At 40.6% G+C, this 23,399-nt stretch overlaps 1 protein-coding gene across 1 annotated transcript; it reads left to right on the top strand.

The window, feature by feature from the left end:
• The first annotated feature begins 146 nt into the window (after window positions 1–146).
• Window positions 147–21,032, top strand: LOC125177941 (zinc finger protein 91-like). Its single transcript, XM_047880683.1, has 10 exons — window positions 147–242; window positions 2,279–4,861; window positions 5,139–5,335; window positions 6,077–6,260; window positions 6,687–6,764; window positions 7,063–7,563; window positions 7,720–7,808; window positions 8,050–8,344; window positions 19,744–20,004; window positions 20,946–21,032. The coding sequence occupies exons 2-10, from the start codon at window positions 2,303–2,305 to the stop codon at window positions 21,030–21,032; spliced, it is 4,251 nt and encodes a 1,416-aa protein (XP_047736639.1). The 5' UTR covers window positions 147–242; window positions 2,279–2,302.
• Window positions 21,033–23,399: the final 2,367 nt, after the last annotated feature.

Consider the following 23,399-nt stretch of genomic DNA (forward strand, 5'->3'; position numbering starts at 1 on the left):
AGGCGGAGCTGACAAACGTCACTGACAGCGAGGCGGAGAAACATGACGTCACTGACAGCGAGGCGGAGGAATACTACGTCACTGACAGAAAGGCGGAGCGCTCAGCAACTCCACCCTGCGATTTGAAGGACGGTAGTTGTGTTTTTGTCTGACGTTTGAAGTAATTTCTGGCTTTTTAGTGATGGATACGGCCTAAAAAGTAGCAGTGAATCTTCTAAGACATTAAGGATCACTTTGAAAAGGTAAGAACTGCCGGCAATGTCGAGAACATGCAATAATATGAACATAATGTGTTGTCAGTTGTGTCGGCAATGCACTAGACTGATGCTGTTGCCAATATGGCGCACTGTCACGCTTGCCCTACCCATAATAAATCAAGATTTCGCCTCGTTATATAAGTGAATTTAGTACTTACCATTTTCTCTGTAGATTAACAATAAGATTCAACATGCGGCTGTGTCGTGCCTGTCTCTTAAAAATAAGTTTGAAGGGAAATTTACGACCACGCCAGGGTTTGTTTATGGTAGAGGGCAGCACCGTCCACTCGTCCGCAGGCTGCGTCGGCGCGACTTTTGAACATAGCATTTCGCGCGGCCGCAACACGTGTTAAAAATGATGGATTCTCTTGGAATTCATGCAGCCTTCCTCTGAATTATTTGTCAACAATTCAGTATAATGAACTAGAATTATAAAATCAAAGTATATCTATGACTTGTTTCGTTTTAAGCAGTGTCTCAATGCTCATCTTATGAAGTTACAATTTTTCGACGTCTCCAGCATCGACTTTGTTGATCCATCACCGCTATAAAATACAAGTTGGCTTGCAGTTATGTATATAATATCTCTCTATCTTGCTATATTGATAAACACTTTCTTAGACTCAGACGTATTCAGGGCCGTACATGTTCTCGCACATGGTCTTTAATTAAGCTGGCGCATCTCCTGTCATATTGAACACATTACATATTGAAATAAGTAAACGCCTACGTTTACGGGCATTGGTGCCTTTAGTTTAGAACGTGCTCAGTTTTATTTCCATACGGTCAAATTGACACTCTTAAGTGCGATGAATTAGCAATTGGCCAACCAATCTAATGCACTTTTGGCGTAACATTAGGAATACTTTGAGATTTTTTAGCCACTAAACATTAAATCTGCATGTTGCTTGAGAATTTGTAAGCAAGTTTCCCTGTCTCCCTTATGGGTGCAAAACTTGTCCGAGTTAGTAGCTAACCATAACCGAACCTAAGTATTTTCTTCCTCTTTTAACGCTTTGTCTGGCTAAAAGATAATGATCGAAAAGATAACTTTATCTATTTATAGCGACATTAAGAGAGATAATAACTTACAAATGGAATTGAATGCGTCTCTCAGAAAAATGAATAAGACTTTGTCCAAATACCGATTCACTTTTTTTGCCATTGTACGGGCCATTCTGACCCATCTTTTTCCGACCAAAGGGCGGATCAGGGCTACGTCCGCTCTCTGAGCGTGCTATGCGGGGAGAAAGTGGGTCACTATTTGAACAATAATGTCAATTAATTTTTTCTCCAAGTGGTTTCGAATAGCAGAAGTTTTGCGTGGCTTAAGTATTTACACGTAAACTCGCCGCCAGCCCCCCGCCGTCTCCTTCCCTCACAACATTTCCCACACAAAATTTCCCTCACAACTTTTCATTTACCACATTTGCCTCACGAAATTTCACTAACAAAATGTCCCCCACAAAATTTCCATCACGAAATTTCCCTCACGACGTAACCCTCACGACATTACCCTCACAAACTCACCCTCACGACATTACCCTCGCGACATTACCCTCACAACATTACCCTCACGACATTACCCTCACAGCATTACCCTCACAACATTACCCTCACAACATTACCCTCACAACATTACCCTCACAACATTACCCTCACAACATTACCCTCACAACATTACCCTCACAAAATTACCCTCACAACATTACCCTCACAATATTTCCCTCACAACATTACCCTCACAATATTACCCTCACAATATTTCGCTCGCTAAGTTTCTCTCCAAAAATTGCCAAATTAACGTTCATGTCACGCGGATAATGATAATGTGGCAAATAAACAACAGCGCTTAACATGGAGTGTGTAGAAATATTTATGATAATAATTTATTGTATCAATCAATTATCTGATTGCATCAATTTATTCTCGAAACGTTAGTTTAAATTTCGTTTTATTTTGTTTTGCATAGGCTTTAATTGAATGCCCTTTTGAATTGGTAACTGTCTCTTTGTTAACAGATTGTTACACTTTACGGAATCACGATGGAAGATGATGAAGATGTCCATTTCTGCATCCGATGCAAGGAATCTTTTGTAGGCATTGATAATTATGTAAATCACAGAAAACAACCGTGCAAAAAAATTCAGCATGATAAAGGAAAGAGAAAGACAAATTACGATAGTGAATTTACTCGCGAAAGCTCGACTAGAAATGCTGACGTTACGTTACAAAATTGGAATGAAGGTGAGAACATCAGGCAACGTAGAACTTCGGAGGCATTAGGTCCGTTCATGACATCGAGTAACGTTTTAGAAACCGACAAGGATCAGGTCACAAGATGCAATGATTTCGGCCCCGAATCCAAGTCCGGTGACGATGGTGGAGAACCCAGCGAATCTAACAGTCATCCAAATTTCTCTGGACACTCAAAAAACTACAGGAAAGAAGAAAAAGAAGACGTTCTTAGTAATTCAATCATGCCTGCTTCGTCCGATCATTTTACGAGGTTCGAAGACCCGCTTTTCACGAACGATGCCGCTGTTTCGTCGTTCTTTAAGTCTTTCGATTCCTTCGTCGATGGGAGGTTTCAAGGATTGAGTGACCATCAAATGCTTTTCCCTTCCAAAGAAAGTACCGAAAACTTCGAGTCTACAAGCCAAGACCTCGAGCAAAGGTACTCGGATTTGTACAATAATTTTGGTAGCCAGAGCTCGCAGGACATTGACCAGCACGCGAAAGGACCCAACCAACGACAGTCCGCAAACCGGACATCCAAAGATTCCTCCGATCATGACACCATGAAAACCTTGGGTATCCAAGAGGTGTCTTCCGTTCCAGGACTGCACGTCGATCTCAAGCAGGATGATTTTCTATCATCTTTGGATCTCAGCAGCGTCAAACTTCTGCACGAGAAACGAAAGTACAGTTTTGATGACGGAGAAGATGATGAGGAAGAATACGATAATCAGCCACCCAGCCATCACACTGGTGGGAAATGGCGACCCGGTATGATGCCTCCGCCTTCCACTGTTGCTGGCAAGTGGAGACCTTTCTCACCCAATATCCCCGAGAAGAACGACTACGATGCTGACGAAGGCGATTCAAATTTCACAAATGCTGTTGGTCCTGTAAAAATTACGCCCAGAGATAAGCCGCGTGTTCGTACCAAAGGCAAATGGCTGCCAGGAAAACGTCCACACGGCTCTCGTGGCACCCAGTCCTTTAGGTGTGACTTGTGTGAAAGTCGATTTTCTACGAAGTCCTCATACAAACGTCATATGAACATTCATGAACTCGCAGATCAAAACAAGAAATTGGAATCAATTTCAGGATCGAATAGGCCTTCCAGAGCAAAGAAACTCAAGGCTCAAACACTCATGAAGACCACAATCGACAACTGGAAAAGGAAGAAACCTCTAGCCTCTGATGAACCATCAGCCTCTGTAGCAAAAACGCCTGAAAAATATGAAGATAGCTTGGATTTTGAATTTCCGAAACAGTTATCTAACAAAGATGAAAGAATCAACACCGAATTGGTACGCCAATGCCGGAAACAGGAGAAGATGAGCTGCCCGGCCTGTCGTCTCTCGTTTAGTGTTGCGTATCTTGCCAACCATTTTGCTTCTCTCGCACATATCCACAACGAATTGGAGTACAAGCGTAGTTTGGACAAGGGATCTGCCAATGAGCAGGACCAAATAGTGTTGAATAATATAGAAACTTTGATTACCACGTGCCATTTTCATTGTGAGAGATGCAAATTCTCCTGCAACTCCATGAAAGATCTTGCATATCATATTTCTCACCATGAAGTTTTGTCGGGTTCCATCAACCAATTTCAAACTAAATTTTCATGCTCCGCATGTCCTGATGATGGTCACATGGCTCATACCGAACTTTTACATCACATTATCACCCTATCTCACGACATGGCCTGCAACGATAAGATATTGAATGCTCAAAAAGTAGTCATATCCACTCACCATTCAATCACCTGTTCAAAGTGTGACAAATTTTTCAAGTTATACAGGCAGTATGAGGACCACAGACGGAAACAACATAATCAATCCACGTTTAAACTCTCAACTCGCACGCCACGGCTTTGCCCGATGTGTTCATTTCAAGGTAATTCTTGCAAACAAGTGAGGCAGCATATCAGGAGCACCCATGACACCATGCCACACTTTGTCTGCTATCTCTGCGGCACAATGCATCAAACCAACGAAGAAGCTAAAATCCACAGATTCTCTCGAGGTCATCGCCTGAAAGCTGGCAGAGAAGAAAATGGTGCTAAACACTGCAGGTTTTGTTACTTAACTTACCCTTCACTACAATCACTTCGCGAGCATTTAAGAAGCGAACACCTCAACCACCTCACTCCATGCGTAAAATGTGGCTTTATCCCTATACTGCAAAACGACGCCCGAACTCACCAGAAACACTGCAGGGGAGAAATATTGGAAGATTGTCGAGGTTTCGCTCATCGCTGCGAGTTGTGTCCATTCAGCAGCCCTTTGTCTGCTCATGTTCTGCTCCATACAACAATCGTCCATGGCAAGCCTCTTGATGTGGAGGACAACTTCACCTGCCACATCTGCCAGGTAAATATAAAATATTTGAAGTATATTTTTCAGTTATAATAAGAAATCTAGTGAAAATAAATGTATCACCTAGGATAAAAAAAAACTTTAAAAATGCTAAAGCTCGTATTTTAACTTGTTCTTGTGTGCTTTATTTAGCTTCGATAACAAATGTTTTCCAATTGAATACCAATAAATTAAAAAATATTAATTACTTTGTAGAGATAATTGTCTCATTAGTGCCAAGTAATTTAGGTGTGTTCAACCCTCTATCTCACCGATGTTTCCATGTCTCCAGAGACAGTTAAAAAGCTCGTCTCTGAGCCGGCATATGATGTTTCACACCAAAGAGTTCCCAAATCGATGCAATTTATGCTGCCGAAGTTTCCTGCACAAAATCTGGCTATCTCGACATTTGGATGTCGCCCACCAAGGCTTGAGCGTCAACAAGGATAGGCTCCTTTGCCAGCACTGCGGACTAACATTCTCTTCCAGGTTGGTTCAGTGAAATTATTTTGAACTCTTGGTTTCTGCCAATTTGGTTCTGTGAAATACCCTGAACAGTTAAGTTTGGTCCAGTTTTTCCCAAGTTGGTTCCTTAAAATTACCCGGAACGGTAGAATTTTGTCCAGGTTGATTCTGTTAAATTACCCTGAGCAGTTTATGCAATTTTGGCCAGATTGGTTCCTTGAAATTACACTGAGCAGTTAAGTTTTTTCCAGTTTTGTCTAGGTTGGTCCTTAAAATTACCCTGAACTATTGATTTCTGTCCAAGTTGGTTCTGAGAAATTACTCTGAGCAGTTCAGTTTAGTCCAGTTTTATCCAGATTGGTTCCTTGACATTACCCTGAATAGTAAAATTTTGTCTAGAAGGCTCGCTTAGGTACGCGTAGCCGCCAATTTCTCGTCTGTGATTAGTGATTTTAGCTTTAAAAGCCGTCACTTATTGGCTGACAAAGCAATGAACTCGTAACTATTTTTAATAGTTCATTTTCATGTTGGTTCCTTAGAATTACCCTCAACCGTTGAGTCTCCTTAGTTCCTTGAAATTACTCTGAAATTACCCAAACGGAACACGAAAATTTTGATAAACGTTTCGTTACTAAAAAACATTTTTCCCATTTTCGGAAAACAGTTATATATGATATAAAATTATTCAAATTATAAATATATATTACAAAATTATTCATTAACTATATTTGTATCTTATATTGTATATTATATGTTACATGACAGAACGTTGCTCACTCAGCACCTTAGCAGCTGCAGTTCTAATCCAGCTCGCGCGCAGCAGCTGCGTAAGCGCGTGCTGACGCGCACGAGTCAGCGCTTCTTGAAGGACTCTGACACTCTGTCAGCTGATGTCGTCGGTCACGTCTGTGAACTGTGTGGTGAACAGTGTCAGACTCTGTCAGCTCTGGCAATGTAAGTATTCGGCCATTACCTTAAACGTATCTGAACGTATCTTAACTTAACTCAGGTACCTATGCACATTAAGTTTAAAAAATCCAAGTTAACACATCTCAACCTAACTCAAGTTAACAAATCTCAACCTAATTCAAGTTAACAAATCTCAACCTAATTCAAGTTACCACATCTCAACCTAATTCAAGTTAACAAATCTCAACCTAATTCAAGTTACCACATCTCAACCTAATTCAAGTTAACAAATCTCAACCTAATTCAAGTTACCACATCTCAACCTAATTCAAGTTAACAAATCTCAACCTAATTCAAGTTACCACATCTCAACCTAATTCAAGTTAACAAATCTCAACCTAATTCAAGTTACCACATCTCAACCTAATTCAAGTTAACAAATCTCAACCTAATTCANTGATAGCAGGTGCCCGCACTGCGCGTATACTGCCAACAATCAGGTGATAGCAGGTGCCCGCACTGCGCGTATACTGCCAACAATCAGGTGATAGCAGGTACCCCTAAACTATAATAATCAGGTGATATTAAAGGCTCCTACACTGCCAATAATCAAATACATCAGGTGCCTACACTGCTAATTATCAGGTGGTATCAGGTGTTAGATCGGCCAATCGATGAATTCGAAATTTCTGGCACTCGAACATAATTTATGTTCTATTTTTTATAGGATTAGCTTAGTAGAAAAGTTAATAGGAAAAATAACCCCGTGTAGTGAAATTAAATGAAATAATTTGCGCTAAATGCTCTTGAAATTTAATAAAACCCATCCTTACTTTTCCTAGGAAAATTTGCGCCGGCACATGAAGACCAAAAAGCATCCAGGACGTTTCTTGTACGAATGCAAATTTTGTGAACAAATCCCGGACCGCGCGAGCAATCAACCTGTCATCACTTCTACTGGAACATCGACTGCATCTACTGGGCCATCATCTGCTTCTACTGGGAAATCGTCTGCGTCTACTGGGCCATCGTCTGCTTCTACTGGGAAATCGTCTGCGTCTACTGGATCATCGCCTGCTTGTACAGAAACATCGTCTGCATCTACTGGACCAACGTCTGCATCTACCGTACCATCGTCTGCTTCTACTGGAACATCGCACGAAGCTACTGGAAAATCTTCAGCTTCTACTGGACAATCGTCTGATTCCGCTGGACCATCGTCTGCTTCTACTGGAACATCGCACATTCCCAAGGAAATTAAAATATTTAAGACTGACTTGGCTGTGGAGTTTAAGCGACATCTTCAAGAGGAGCATTTGCATCACTTCGACCATTTGGATGAGGTGACATATTGCCAATCGAGAATGCATTATTACTAATATTGAAATCAACATGAATTTAATATCAAAGAAAATATGGCAAGAAAATTCGCCATAATTTGAATAAAATGAATTTTAATACATGTTTTAACTTTAGTATGTTCAATATTTTTCCCTTAGATAACGCGTCACGTGCGAAGCTACTACCAGCCCGAAGAAGACTTACTCTCTTGTTGGGAGACCGAGGCAACCATACAGGACGAGGACGAGTGAGTTACAATTGGTATCATAAATGTTTTGTATGTTACTTGTAAACAACTTACAAGTGAAACAACTTATTGAACACACGCATATTATTGGATATGTACATAGACATTAACTGTAGTCAATGATATTCGTATCTAAAGACCTGGTAAAACTGAGGAGACTAATTGAAATTTGAGTGCGCAGAACTAGTATTAAATTTACGAAGTACTTTTTTCTTTCCATTACATTTTTCTGTCCTCGCAGGCTCGTCGATTCATACAAAAAGAACAAGAAACGAGCTTCTTCGAGGAAGTCGAATCCCAAAATTCATACCCTGACAGACACAGCGAAACAGAAAACTAAGCAACATGTCAAGCCGAAATCAAAGAGCGCAAAACTTTTGACTGCATCCAAAGATCCAAAATGTAAAGTTTCTACCGGCAACGACGAAATGAAGCAACCTCCTTCTCTGAAGGAAAAATTCATTAATGTAAAAGTAGAGAATGCAACAACTTTAGCTACCGTTCTTAAAACTGACCGATACGAAGGCTCGTCCAAGGTTCCTGGAACGTCAACTCAACCTAACTCTGAAGATGGTCGTCAAATTCCCAGTCTTTCCAAGCATGCAAGTCAGCCCATGTTTGTGAACAAAAGTATTATCTCTTGCCCACGAGTCGAGCCTATTTCAGTCAAAACCAACACCTTACTTGGAAACTTAGTTGGTACTTACCCAGTCAAGCCTCCGTCCTTTATTAACGCAAATACACTTGGAATTTCCCAGCCATCAGCCTCCGGACGTACCTTCCTGTTAACGCCCCCCGCCCCGCTGTCTTCTACTGTTATACAACCAACCATTCAACCTCAATTGTTGTCATCAGTAATTTCGAGTGTACCATACGGTTCATCTGTGATTCCGATTCAGCTCCCACAAGCAAACCAACCTCTGATCTTAGCTTCAAACATGTCGGCCAAAAATGAAGTTCCGCGCATCGTGCTGCAGAATCAGAAACTGTGTAATCCTGTTTGGCAGCTTGCTGCTCCAGTGCCAGTTACAATCAACGATTCATTTCCATCTCAGATTTTGAGTTCTAACGTTTTTACATCGTCAATGGCCGGGCAAACTGTCAATTCCAACTTAATTCCAGGCAAAACATTCGGTGTAACTGAAAGCGTTGGGTTTCCCCCAATGAATTTCCCATCGTCATCCACAGCCGTCCCTCAACCAAATGCATCACTCCTTGCAAGCGAGTCTACAAATAATCCAAACGTAATGCATTCACATATCATCCCAATTGTTAACTATGATCCATCATCATCATCACCAGGTCAAGTAAACACCCCATTAAATATCACACATGTTGTGGCAGGATCCTCACTCAACAGTGAAGTGAACATGAAGCGTGGCTTCCAAATCCTTCATAACATGGCTGCTGTGGCCCCAACAGAAGCACCTAGAGTTCCAAGCTCGTCCCAGGATTCAAATAATTATGCAAGTTCGGTAACAGGATCTTGTGAGGGGCGTGATTTGGTTAGAGAAGCTGGCACAGACCCTCAGAGTCCTCGTTTAAATTCCGTAGCTTGTACATCCAGCGGCACGACAGCGGCCCAAACCCTTATTCCTAAGCCCAACTACAGCGATGTCCGAGCCTCTCGCCTGTCCATTGTTTGTAAAAAAGTTAAGGTACCGAAGCAAAATATTCACTAGTTTATAAAATGATTGTCAAGATATTGCAGGAATAAAGCTCTAATAATTAATTTAGGTTAGTTTCCTGAAAATGCAATTTATATTGCTTGTCATAACATAATTTTCGTGTAAATTAATTGTTCAATCTATAAGTAATGATCTTGCGTTTATATTCGCTTAATTGAAGATCAAAACTTTATTTCAATATTCGGGAAAACTGGATTTCTATTACTAACAACTGACTGATAAGTTTCCGAATTAATTTACTTTAAAAAACCGTAGGTTTTGGTTTTAAAAGCCCGAAAAACCCCTTGTCCCATGGTTAATAATTCATTTATGTTAAAACGTGGTGAATAAAACCTATTTCCAACCACATACACCGTTTTAAATTGTATTTGCTTTTCTCGCCTATCTACTAAATTTGTTTTGCACTTGAATGAATAATTTTTAATTATTTTATATAACCTCAGCCAATTTTTACACTTATAAAAAATGCTGGCTGCGCGAGGTTCGAGAAGTTTCATACTTATTTTTCTCATAATTAAAAATGGTTCATTCTTGTATGGAAAACATTTTCTATTTTATAACACAATTTTTTCGGATAGTTGAGTATGACTTGTGAACGCATAAACTGCTTTTTAAATACTCCGCTGAATTTTGCTTCACAATGCTGACTCGTGCCGGTAAAAGAAGCGCCCTTTTTAAATACACCGCTGAATTTTGCTTCACAATGCTGACTCGTGCCGGTAAAAGAAGCGCCCCCGTCTTCCAGTTTTGTGAAGCTGGTAATCTCATGGAAATTTAAGAGGTGGATGAAGGTGACATGTTTACTGTCGTGCCTCGAGTTGTTGTTTAATCCGTGACGTCATAACTTAAGGTAATTAGCGTGAGATATGCGAGCTGATGCTTGATCCGGGCTCGTTTCGGCTCCCCTCCAGCCTGATGCGTCTTTTTAGTGCTGCGTCTTGTTACCCACTGTCTTAACCCTCAAACTCTGTCTTAACCCTCCTGCAGCTTGACGAGTCTTGTTACCCTCTGTCTTAACCCTCAAACTCTGTCTTAACAATCCTGCAGCTTGATGGGTCTTGTTACCCTCTGTCTTAACCCTCCTGCAGCAAGACGAGTCTTGTTACCGTCTTTCTTACTCAAACTTTGTCTCAACCCTCTAACTCTGTCTTAACCCTCAAACTCTGTCTTAATCATCAAACTCTGTCTTAACCCTCAAACTCTGTCTTAAACTCAAACTCTGTCTTAACCCTCAAACTCTGTCTCAACCCTCAAACTTTGTCTCAACCCTCAAACTCTGTCTACTCAAACTCTGTCTTAACCCTCAAACTCTGTCTTAACCCTCAAACTCTGTCTTAACCCTCAAACTCTGTCTTAATCCTCAAACTCTGTCTTAACCCTCCTGAAGCTTGACGAGTCTTGTTACCCTCTGTTTAACCCTCAAGTTTTGTCTTAACCCTCTTGCAGCTTGACGAGTCTTGTTGCCCTTTGTCTTAACCATCAAACTCTGTCTTAACCTTTCTGAAGCTTGACGAATCTTGTTACCCTCTGTTTAACCCTCAAGTTCTGTCTTAACCCTTCTGAAGGTTGACGAGTCTTGTTACCCTCTATTTAACCCTCAAGTTCTGTCTTAACCCTCTTGTAGCTTGACGAGTCTTGTTACCCTTTGTCTTGACCATCAAACTCTGTCTTAACCCTCCTGCAGCTTGATAGGTCTTGTTATCCTCTCTTACCCATCATTACACATATCATTACCCAATATACAGCTCCTCGCTACCCATTATTTTCACCTTCTTGCAATTGGAATACTTTATTTATATGCTATCATCTTGATTACTCTTTGTCTTAGCCCTAGCTCAAAATTTATGTTGTATTTCCTGCGAAGCTTTTCTCCTTCAATTTTTCGCTTGCTTCTCCATAAAATTTTAGCTTCTCCACACTCATCGAATGTTCTCAGCACTAGAATTTCACAATTTTTGAGTAATTTTTCACTATACTTTCCTAAATTTTAGGAGAAAGGAAAAAATTCCACCAGAAAAATCTACTGTTTTATGCCCACTTTTTTCATCTTAGAACACCAAGGGTGTCCAAATTATTAATCAACAGTCGTTGAAAGGCGACATTTAAAAATATTTTAATTTCAACTTCTGTATTTCATCAAAATCCCTGAATTTTATCACCATATCAGCATAGTATATCTGAACTTAATATAACTATGTTTCACTCACGAACCGTCACTTTTTTACGATGTTAAAACTTCCTACTCCGATTTTCCCGCCACGTTTTCTTGAATTTGACGCCAAAATTTATGTGTTTCGGCCATCAAAGAGGCCATAAAATCCCGTGTTAACAAGCTTTGCGAGTTACGTCCAGAACAAACCAATACAAACGTACACAACGCGACCCTTGTTCTTGGCACTGAGGGGAGGGTGCGGGAAGAGGGGAGACAGTGAGGGAAATGGGGGATAGAAACGAGGGAAGATGTATGTTTATGAATGATATAGGACGGCGAATATACTTGCAGGAGCGGAAATAGAAAATAGGGAAAAAAGATAGGTGTAGTGTAGAATTTGTGTAGAAGTTGATAATTACGCTGCAGTAGGTGGAATGGAAGATAGGGAGAGGTGTAGAGAGGAATGATATAGGATTCGTGATTGTAGTGCAAATGTGAAATTCAAAAGAGTGAAGGAGGGGATGCATATAGGCAAATGAATGGAATATAGAATATGCACCTATATTATATATTATAATATATATACAGTATATATAGAAGAGAAGGTTGGGGGAGGCAGTGAAGGTTGAAATGATAATGAATGAAGAATTGAGTTTTTAGTGAAATACTGGTTGGAAGGGGGAGGTGAAGAAGATGAAGAAAGAATATTATAGGTGCAGAATTAAGAAAGGGAGCTCCGTAAGAAACACAACAAATTATTGTAAATGATCTGCATTGTAATGATTTAATGGCAAATCGTGAATAGTTAGAAAATAAATTGAATTATATTGCACCCAGTAACAAATTTTGTTTATGAAATATTGTAGTCATTCTTTATGACGATTTACAATCACCTTAGTTTGATACAGTCACTCTGCCGTGCCACAGTCACTCTGCAGTGCCACATTCACTCATGCTGCAATTAAATCATTCTAGATACATTAAATTGTGAACGATTACAACTTGGATTACCGACCATAACGTAAATATATTTATATTGACATGGATCTGACTAGGAGAAGATGGGTCGCCTGGGTGTGAAATAGTCCAGTACTCAATTAAGTAATGCCAGTATATACCGGTAGTTAGTTACTGTAGTGACTTCCCAATGATTGGCAAGCACTGGAACTGCTATAATTATAAAAAATAACTCGGTAATCACTGCAATGAGTGACAGAGAGCGCATTTTCTCGTCGACGAAAACGTGAAGTCACGGACGGACGGACAGACAGACGAACATGGCGAGCACAATAGTGCATTTTTTCCATAAATGAGAAAATGCGCTGAAAAGACACACTTGCTACAGGAATATTTTATCTGTAATGACCATACCGATTCATAATTATGAATAAGAGCACTCATGCTTGCTACAGGCACAAATTATCAGTAATGATCATAACGACTCGTATTTATAAAAGTACTCATGCATGCTAACGACACGTTATGAGTAATGATCATAACGGCTCATAATTTTCAATGCAATAAAAGACACAACAGACAACAGTGCGTGACAGTTACGACTGTAACTGGAGAGGACACGCCGATGAGTCCTGGTATCAGTGACTGTAACAGTACACTGTAGAGATACGGCCAACACATTGCCCAACACGACTGACATGCGTACTTCATCATGCACGACTGTGAGCCAACAGCAACTGCGCTGTTGAAATATCTCGTATTCAACGTAACGTGATTTACAATGAATGCTGTCGAACAAAATCCATTCTGGCATTCATATGCGGATAGAAATTTTCTATTTTTTAACTAAATTACTTCGTTATATGCTGACTATACGTAAAACAATGATTCTATAACTGAGTAAAGTGATGACTTAATAGATGACATATAATGATCACTAAAGAAGTAAACTAAATAATTTATACATATATTATGGGAGAAGAATTGATAATATTGATGCATTTGATCTTCTTAAATTATAGTAGTAATAAAGATAGCAGTATTATTGATAGAAGTTTTAATGATGACAGTATTAATGATGGCAGTATTAAGCGCAAAAGTAAGCCGTCCAGCGCACCACAAGTAAGCCGTCCAGCGCACCACAAGTAAGCCGTCCAGCGCACCACAAGTAAGCCGTCCAGCGCACCACTGTCAGCGCCTGACACTCTGTCTGACAGGAGGCACGCCAGCGCAGCTGTGGGCTGACAGGAGGACAGACAAACTGACAGCGCCGGACAGCCGACGATGGTGGTGATGGTGGTGGGTGCGGTGATGGTGGTGGTGGTGCTGGTGGTGTTTATAAAGTTCAATAATACTTTAAGAACCCAATGATTTGAAATTAGACCAACAATTAGACAAGTATTTAGTTTACAGAATCTAATTGCTGTTAAAAGCCTTCATCTTGGGACACCGATATGGTCAACCAAACCTTGTTCGTTAAAATAACATCTAATTAAAGTAAGAACCTGTTTATAGGAAATTAGAGATAGGCCCAATTATTTTAAACAATAATATGCTTTAAAGTGCCAGCTTTAACACTCCGGAAAACGTTTAAATCTAAATTTCGATTCGCTCACATGAGAATCATCGTAGCTGATAACTGGGCCCCGAAAAGCCCAGAGTCCCAATACCAGAACTGTAATTTATATATCGTCGAGGCCCAGCAGAAACTCAAAAGTCTGAGCATGTAACGGGCCCAAAAGGCCCATAGGCCCAAGAATCACTTGCACTGCAGAAGCCCAGTAGTAGCTCAAAATCTAAATTTACATCTGGGCCTTAGACAGCCAAGAGGCCCAAGACCAGCACTGTAACTTTTATCGTCGAGGCCCAGCTGTAGCTCAAAAGGCCCAGCTTTCACCTGGGTCCCAAAAGGCCCAGAGACCGAAGACTGTCCCCCAAAACTTGGGCCGCTGAAACCCAGCAGTAGCACAAAAGTCCTAGCTTATAACCTGGGCCCCGGAAGGCCCATAGGCCCAAGACTCGTCCCGAAACTTGTACTGCAGAAGCCCAACAGTAGCGCAAAAGGCCCAGCTTGTAACCTGGGCCCCGGAAGGCCCATAGTCCCAACTCGTCCCGAAACTTGCACCGCAGAAGCCCAGCAGTAGCACAAAAGTCCCAGCTTGTAACCTGGGCCCCGGAAGGCCCAAAGTCCCAAGACTTGTCCCGAAACTTGCACCGCAGAAGCCCAGCAGTAGCGCAAAAGTCCCAGCTTGTAACCTGGGCCCCGGAAGGCCCAAAGTCCCAAGACTCGTCCCGAAACTTGCACCGCAGAAGCCCAGCAGTTGGGGCGACGACACTGGAAGTCTGATCTGCATATCGGCGACTTCCAAGGGACTGTTAATTAGAAGTGCCGGATCATCTGGAATGTTTGTTGTCGTCTCATGTTCCACAAACGCTCCTGAAACTCCAGACTTTGTCTGCAAAGATGTGTTCACTGGCATGCCGGAGTTTGGCTTGTAGCCGCCATCTTGAATGGTGATTAGAATTGTAGAAGAGTTCTTCTGAGACTCGAAATTTGGGCTGAGAATAGACATTTTGTGGCAGTAGCTTCAAGCAGAGCTATATTAGCAAACCGAATCTTATTATTGTGTAGAGTTTTCTCGACGAACTTTAAGGTGCTAGACAAGGAGTCACCACTATTCCTAAGTTTTGTTGCATTTATTAACATTCAGTAATGCATCAAAAGTTGAAACAATTAGAAATCTCACAAATAGTCATCAATCAGAGATGAAGTAAATTGTATTAATTTATTGTATCACATCACGACACTTCATTTTTTCGGTCATTGTATATCTAATTCATTTTGAAATCAATACGAACCACAAACAATCAGGAGTAGAATAATAAACATAAATGTTCCCGCCTGATTTAAACATTTTTTACCGAACTACAGCCATAGAAATATTCTTTCATTTTTACCTGAAAGGTAAAATCTGTACTCTTTACCTACACTTACCCTGGGATAGAGTAAGTGGCCCTGGGGAGGGTTATTCTTAACCATTCCCTTTACTCTGGACCTCCGTACCCTCTGAACTGACATGGCCTCCGTACCCTCTGAACTGACATACCTATCTTATTCTCAGACATGACATGATTCGTCTCTTACCATCTGACCTGACATGACCCTCTGACCTGACATGACCCTCTGACCTGACATGACCCTCTGACCTGACATGACCCTCTGACCTGACATGACCCTCTGACATGATATGACCCTCTGACCTGACATGACCCTCTGACCTAACATGACCCTCTGACTTGACATGACCCTCTAACCTGACATGACCCTCTGACCTGTCATGACCCTCTGACCTGACATGCCCCTCTGACCTGACATGACCCTCTGACCTGACATTACCCTCTGACCTGTCCCTCTGACCTGACATGACCCTCTGACCTGACATGACCCTCTGACCTGACGTTCTGACCTGACATAACCCTCTAACAAGACCCTCTGACCTGACATACCCCACTGACCTGACATGACCCTCTGACCAGACATGGTCCTCTGACCTGACATGACCCTCTGACTTGACATGACCCTCTGACCTGATATGACCCTCTGACCTGACATGACCCTCTGACCTGTCATGACCCTCTGATCTGACATGACCCTCTGACCTGACATGACCCTCTGACCTGACATGACCCTCTGACCTGACATGACCCTCTGACCTGACATAACCCTCTAACAAGACCCTCTGACCTGACATACCCCACTGACCTGACATGACCCTCTGACCTGACATGACCCTCTGACCTGACATGACCCTCTGACCTGATATGACCCTCTGACCTGACATTACCCTCGGACCAGAGATGCACCCTCCAAGCGTGACTAAAGCCTCCATGCAAGACGCAATCACGGCTGCAATGAACTATGCAATAACGTCGAGGTTCGCGCAATAAAGGCAATATGCGTTGCTCCGCAGAGTCGTTCACTTTAAAGCAGCATTCAGTGCTTACGACAAACTTAACCTACTGAATGAACGAAACATATTGTACGTAATTGTGTGGTTACTTAATCTTATGTCAATAATAATGTCTTCTTTGTAACGTCGTAGAAAATTTATCCAAATCAGTGACATGATAAGACAACCAAAGTTGACGCTGTTCACACTAATTTTTTTGTACATTAATTTTCATACCAGAAGGGTTAAGGCAAAAACTAAGCGTTTTTGTTATCCGAAGTCTTTTTCTTAGAACGCAATTTGCATCTCAGTAACTAACTTAAACTTTCCGTAGTGCCGATAATGAGCTAACTTAACGGTAAAGTTCATTCTTCTTCTATTACAATTCGTAATGCATTTATATAAGGAATTTCATTTACATCAGTCATCAATTTCATTTTAAAGTTATATATTACAGAAATGAATATGCGCTTGACACGATAAATAAGAACTTAGAATGATTAGATGCTAATATTTAGACAAAAATGCGCGTTAGTCGTGCCAATCTATGCGCAAATGCAATAAATTAAGCCCAAATTATATGCTAGAATTATATTCAGTATCTAACTTCAATTTCTTTTTCTACGTCGAAATACTAATTGATGTATCCGTTTATATTAATAATTTTAGTGAGGTAAAGCGGGTATTTGTCATCACATTAGTGAAGTGATGTACAGGAGTTGCAGCAATATAAAGTAAAGCGCAGCTGCAACAACAACAGATGTGCACACAGCAGCTGTGCAAAAACAACAATAAGAGCTCCTTAGCATTGTCAATATCAGCACCTCACTAGCACCGATAAGAGCCACAACAGCTCCAATAGGAGCACTGCAGCCGTAAAAATAAGAGCACTGCAGCTGTACAAATAAGAGCACTGCAGCTGTACAAATAAGAGCACTACAGCTGCACAAATAAGAGCACTACAGCTGTACAAATAAGAGCACTGCAGCTGTACAAATAAGAACACTGCAGCTGTAGAAATAAGAGCACTACAGCTGTACAAATAAGAGCACTGCAGCTGTACAAATAAGAGCACTACAGCTGCACTACTCACTGCTCAGCTGCAGCACTCACTGCTCAGCTGCAGCACTCACTGCTCAGCTGCAGCACTCACTGCTCAGCTGCAGCACCTGAAGGCTGAGCTTCAATAAGCGTACATCTGGCGCTAGTTTAGAAGTCTATTAGAGGCCAATGCATGGCAGCCTTATATCGCTGCTTATCTCGGCCGTAGCGTGAGTAGCGTGAGGTGATAGTGTGAGTGAGATGATAGCGTGAGTGAGGTGATAGCGTGAGTGAGGTGATAGTGTGAGTGAGGTGATAGTGTGAGTGAGGTGATAGCGTGAGTAGCGTGAAGTGATAGCGTGAGGCTGTACGCTACTTCAGTGAGTACGCTACGTGAGTGAGGTGATAGCGTGAGTGAGGTGATAGCGTGAGGTGATAGTGTGAGTGAGGTGATAGCGTGAGTGAGGTGATAGCGTGAGCTGATAGCGTGAGGTGATAGCGTGAGTAAGATGATAGCGTGAGTGAGGTGATAGCGTGAGTGAGGTGATAGTGTGAGTGAGGTGATAGCGTGTGTGAGGTGATAGTGTGAGTGAAGTGCTAGCGTGAGGTGATAGAGTGAGTGAGATGATAGCGTGAGTGAGGTGATAGCGTGAGTGAGGTGATAGTGTGAGTGAGGTGATAGTGTGAGTGAGGTGATAGCGTGAGGTGATAGAGTGAGTAGCGTGAAGTGATAGCGTGAGGTGATAGCGTGAGTGAGGTGATAGCGTGAGTGAAGTGATAACGTGAGTGAGGTGATAGCGTGAGTGAGGTGATAGCGTGAGGTGATAGTGTGAGTGAGGTGATAGCGTGAGTGAGGTGATAGCGTGAGTGAGGTGATAGCGTGAGCTGATAGCGTGAGGTGATAACGTGAGTAAGATGATAGCGAGTGATAGCGTGAGTGAGGTGATAGCGTGAGGTGATAGCGTGAGTAAGATGATAGCGTGAGTGAGGTGATAGCGTGAGTGAGGTGATAGTGTGAGTTACATGAGGTGTTAGCGTGAGTATCGTGAGGTGATAGCGTGAGTGAGGTGATAGTGTGAGGGAGGTGATAGCGTGAGTGAGGTGATAGTTCACATTCAGCTCCATTAATATGTATGAATAATAAAATAATTCACAGAGGTATTTTAATTTTACGTGTTATGATTAATGCTTGTATGATTTTAAAGCCTTTTGGCTCAAAATAATGTAACTTATTTGGCCACCCTAGTTTTAATTTACTTAGCTAAAGTTAATTTGTTCATTCGTATATATTTGCTGGCATCTCAATTCTTGATAGGATACATGACGACAAGTACGCGCTAGAAAAATCAATGCGTCATATTGTCCGAATATTTAAACACTTTCTTACCCACATCACGAGCAGTAAGTATGACCCACACACAAAGGCGAAACAAGTGCATCGTAATTTGGACAAAGACTTAATCATTTCTTTGAATATGTGTGCACATGCCCGAGGCTCTTAGCACTGATTCTCTTTTTTATCGGGCCAAACTGAGTCAGGATGACCCACGCACAAAGTGCTTCACAATTTGGACAAAGTCTCACTCATTTCTCTGCACGTAAGAGATGCAAGAGAACGTTCATGCAGCGCAGCGCGTAAACAAATCTATTGTTCGCTATAACGAACTCAACCAAAGCCCCGTGCGTTACTTCGTGACGCTAACGACTTAGCCTCAAGCCACGCCACGAATATTGGTAGTCTTAACTCCGGCCTGCGAATTACCGGTGGAAGGCCGCCGATAAATCACCTATATTTCACCCATGGTATAAGCCACGCCATGAATATTGGTAGTCTTAACTCCGGCCTGCGAATTACCGGTGGAAGGCCGCCGATAAATCACCTATGTTTCACCCGTGGTATAAGACGCTCGCGGCAGTTCCATTCGGTGGTGGTAGAGGCGCGGGTAAGTTAGTATTGAGTTAACTTAGCTTAGTTCGCTCATAAACTCGATCGGTTTTACATAAATGACCTCCATATGTAAGGCTCAGATTACATTGTTCTCAGGGCCGTAATGGCGCTCTTGATGCACCTTCCAGAATGTGGTATTGCTTGAATTTACCTTGGCTTTCTTCAGTGCTATTCAATATCACTTCTGATACTCATCCAGATACTCATCCAGATACTCATCCAGATACTCATCCAGATACTCATCCAGATACTCATCCAGATACTCATCCAGATACTCATCCAGACACTCATCCAGATACTCATCCAGATACCCATCCAGATACTCATCCAGATACTCATCCAGATACTCATCCAGATACTCATCCAGATATTCATCCAGATACTCATCCAGATACTCATCCAGATACTCATCCAGATACTCAACCAGATACTCATCCAGATACTCATACAGTTCGTGGATGTGCTGATAATCAAATCTTGTATACTTCAAAATATGATTGTTTAAGGTAGGATTCGATTATTTCAATTTCGTTGTGCATTTTAAGAAAAGATTCTCAAAAAATAATTTATATTTTAAGACACACGTAACACGTTTTACTAATAGTTCGTACTTCTGCACAAGATTTGATTTTTCAAATTATAATGCACATTTCGAGATATGATTGCTAAGTTATGTTGAGTATTTTACTATATTCACAATCACACTATTTAATCGGTTGAAACAGCTACATTCAAGGTCTTTTACTTTTCAAAGTAAAAATATTTGTATTCAACTGGTGAATTAAAACACTTATTTTATACAAGTATTCATAGCTTATGCAATAACAAGCTTATAGTATATGCATAAGTAAAGTTGTGTACATACATATTTATTCGAGAACTTGAATACATTTTTAAGTACAATTCATTTCCTGTCGACTGAGTGGGAAATGAAATCTTGCTTCCAAATTAATCAGTCAAAAATATTCGATATTTCAGCACACTATTTTAGTGAAAATAAAGCAAGATTACATAGCTGCAGATTGATTTTTTCTTTAATGGACAAGAGAAGTGAACTCTTAATTTATTTTGAAACCATCAAAATATGCCACACTATTGAAATAGCTCGATTTGGCATATAACATTGATAATATGTGATCATTAATCGTTTCATTTCAGGTGCAAATAGCTGCACGTATTAAAATTTTTAAAATGTTAAAAAATTCACAATTAATTTCGTTAATTGATCGAAAAATCAGGCTGAAGACAAACTGTACCACCCTCTCAGTCGAATGGTACGACAGAAGTCGCTCCTTTCGACACTTTGTCGATCTCTAATGACTCATTCACGACTAATTACAGGCTAATTAGGGAGCAGTTGAGCACCGTTGCCCCTTCATTAACGATTGGTCCATTTTTCAGGAACGGCAGCGCAACAGCTTGCTTATCAACGCGGCGTCCGAAGAAAATGTCAACGGCCCATTTTCTAATTGCGGCGCTGAGAAATGATAGGGGCAACTCATCTATTCATGCTGAAAAATTATAGGGGGTAACTCGTCTATTCAAGCTGAGAAATTATAGGGGGTAACTCATCTATTCATGCTGAGAAATGATAGGGACCAATCATCTATTCATCTCACGTGTGTAAGGCACTCGAGCAAAAGCAGATATTAAACTTTTTGGTATCATTTTTTCCGTGGGCACAATTTCTGTTCTGAAAACAAGGGAGGATAAGCTTAAAAACAAAAATGGGAGTTTACCAAGCACAAAAGCGAATGCATGGAAATCGAGGAAAAAATGTTCGTGCAAGAACATCAAAACTCTTTTAATTAATAGTCTGTTCCCATAAAACAGACTATCCTCGCATCTGACACTCATATTTCAAACGATTGTTTTAATAATGGTTTCTATCTTAGAAACAATAAGAAAATCTTTCAAATCTACCTTTAAATAAATATGTCTTCTTGCAATATTTTAAGCAATTAACCATAAGCATTTATCGATGTATCGCTCGTCTCAGGTAATTTTCAAAACGTCTTCCGCAAGAAAAAATCAAATATTTCAATGAATATTGACCCTTTCCACACAAATAAGCACGGTTTACATAAAAATTTTCTATTGATATCAAACTCGCACTCAATTACTGTTGTTCCATAGTTTGTAACCATGCACCGATGCTAGTTCAAATTATTTTACAATATGTTTACACGCGACAGAAATTAAATAAGTTTAATCATATTACTGAAGTCCGCAGACTTAATTGAGAATGTTAGAGGAATAATATTTCCGGCTTTTCTTTTCAGCAATTCGCGATGATTATTATTATGTTTGATATTAAGTTATTTTAAACTTATGGAAGCATCGTTGCTGGTGAACTGACTTTATTTGAGCTTGTTGTTGTAATGAGAGAAAGTCTTGGTTACTGGTTTGCAAAGAAATATCACTTAGAAATATATAACTTGAAAAAATTAACATTTATTAAATATCGGGCTGGACCTACATAATATATTTTATGCTGGGTTTTCATTGTCTATGATGACTCGAGACTGTCATGCCCACGACTCGAGACTGTCATGCCCACGACTCGAGACTGTCATGTGCACGACTCGAGACTGTCATGCCCACGACTCGAGACTGTTATGCCCACGACTCGAGACTGTCGTGCTCACGATTCGAGCCAATTACGACACAATTTCACAGTCAATTACAGTTTCAATATTGTATGAATTGAAATTTTTCGTTTAATCATCTTAATACATCTCAACGTATTTTCGATAGTTGACGGCCATAAATTTAGGAAATTCAAATCAACTAAACTTGATCTTAATTTTCTGGAATTGATAATTCTGATTGTGATTAGGAGACGGCAAAGCTTCTGTTATTTCCAATCAAGTTTTAATCTCGCAATGGAAGGGGCAAAAATTAAGCAAATATAGAAATAGGCCTAGTAAGAAAGCTCGAGCCATGCTGCAGTTTTCGCCAAGTGTGTCGAGAATGACCCACCTTAGAGTCAGGAGTGTCAAAACGAGTCACAAGATTGACACTTGACTTGTCCACACACGACGTAAGTTTTGCAATCCGTGCGACGGCTTGCGTGAGGCGAGTTCGTTTAGAGGCTCGTATGATTTTTGTAGCTACATCCTCATGGGGTTTGTGTGGTTATTTAAGGGGGGTTCGGGGTTCATTTAACGGGGGTTTGGGGTTGAGTGGTCACTTAACGCCCTGGTATTGCTAAGCGTTACAGCTTGAGAGGGGCTGTTAGTGTTGCCAGGCGCTACCTCATTAGAGATGTTGACTAACCTAATGTTATATTATTGTTTTTAGGAATCAATAAGAACCTAATAGAATATAGTCTGTGTGTAAAAAATTTATCCTTAGAAATATCATGTGAGTGGAAGACTTAAGAACATTCTATGTTTTTAGTTCCAATTTTATCTGAGAATTTAATTGATTTAAATTTTTAATTGAATCATTTAATTTGATAACTTGCCATGATGAAAACATTTCCTATGCTTACCACAAAAGTAAACTACATCCGTTAAACGTAATTTACAAAGTATATCATACCATACACCATTGAAAATTTGTTTTTCAACGTTGCTTAATTGAACGTAATCGTTTAAATGGTACTTCCCAGATATAATAAATCCAGATGAATGCATTTTCAACACTTGTTAGCGTGATATTTTTCAACTTTACATTTTCGAACCATGCAACTCTGAGCAAATTTTCTTAAGCAGCGTCAAGTCTGAACGTTAAATTTGTTGCAACTCTGAGCAAATTTTCTTAAGAAGCGTCAAGTCTGAACGTTAAATATGTTACCTTGTTCCTATATAAGTTGTTTTCTTTTTTAATTTTTAAAGTTGGGGGAGCGAA

Source organism: Hyalella azteca, unplaced genomic scaffold (genome assembly GCF_000764305.2).
Source record: "Hyalella azteca isolate HAZT.00-mixed unplaced genomic scaffold, Hazt_2.0.2 contig5912, whole genome shotgun sequence".
Taxonomy (NCBI): domain Eukaryota; kingdom Metazoa; phylum Arthropoda; class Malacostraca; order Amphipoda; family Hyalellidae; genus Hyalella; species Hyalella azteca.

Excerpts from the sequence above, each read along its gene's own strand:
- LOC125177941 (XM_047880683.1), top strand. The coding sequence starts at position 2,303 with ATGGAAGATGATGAAGATGTCCATTTCTGCATCCGATGCAAGGAATCT. Across the intron at positions 7,564-7,719 it reads ACTTCGACCATTTGGATGAG|ATAACGCGTCACGTGCGAAG; the intron begins GTGACATATTGC and ends TTTTTCCCTTAG. Across the intron at positions 7,809-8,049 it reads ACCATACAGGACGAGGACGA|GCTCGTCGATTCATACAAAA; the intron begins GTGAGTTACAAT and ends CTGTCCTCGCAG.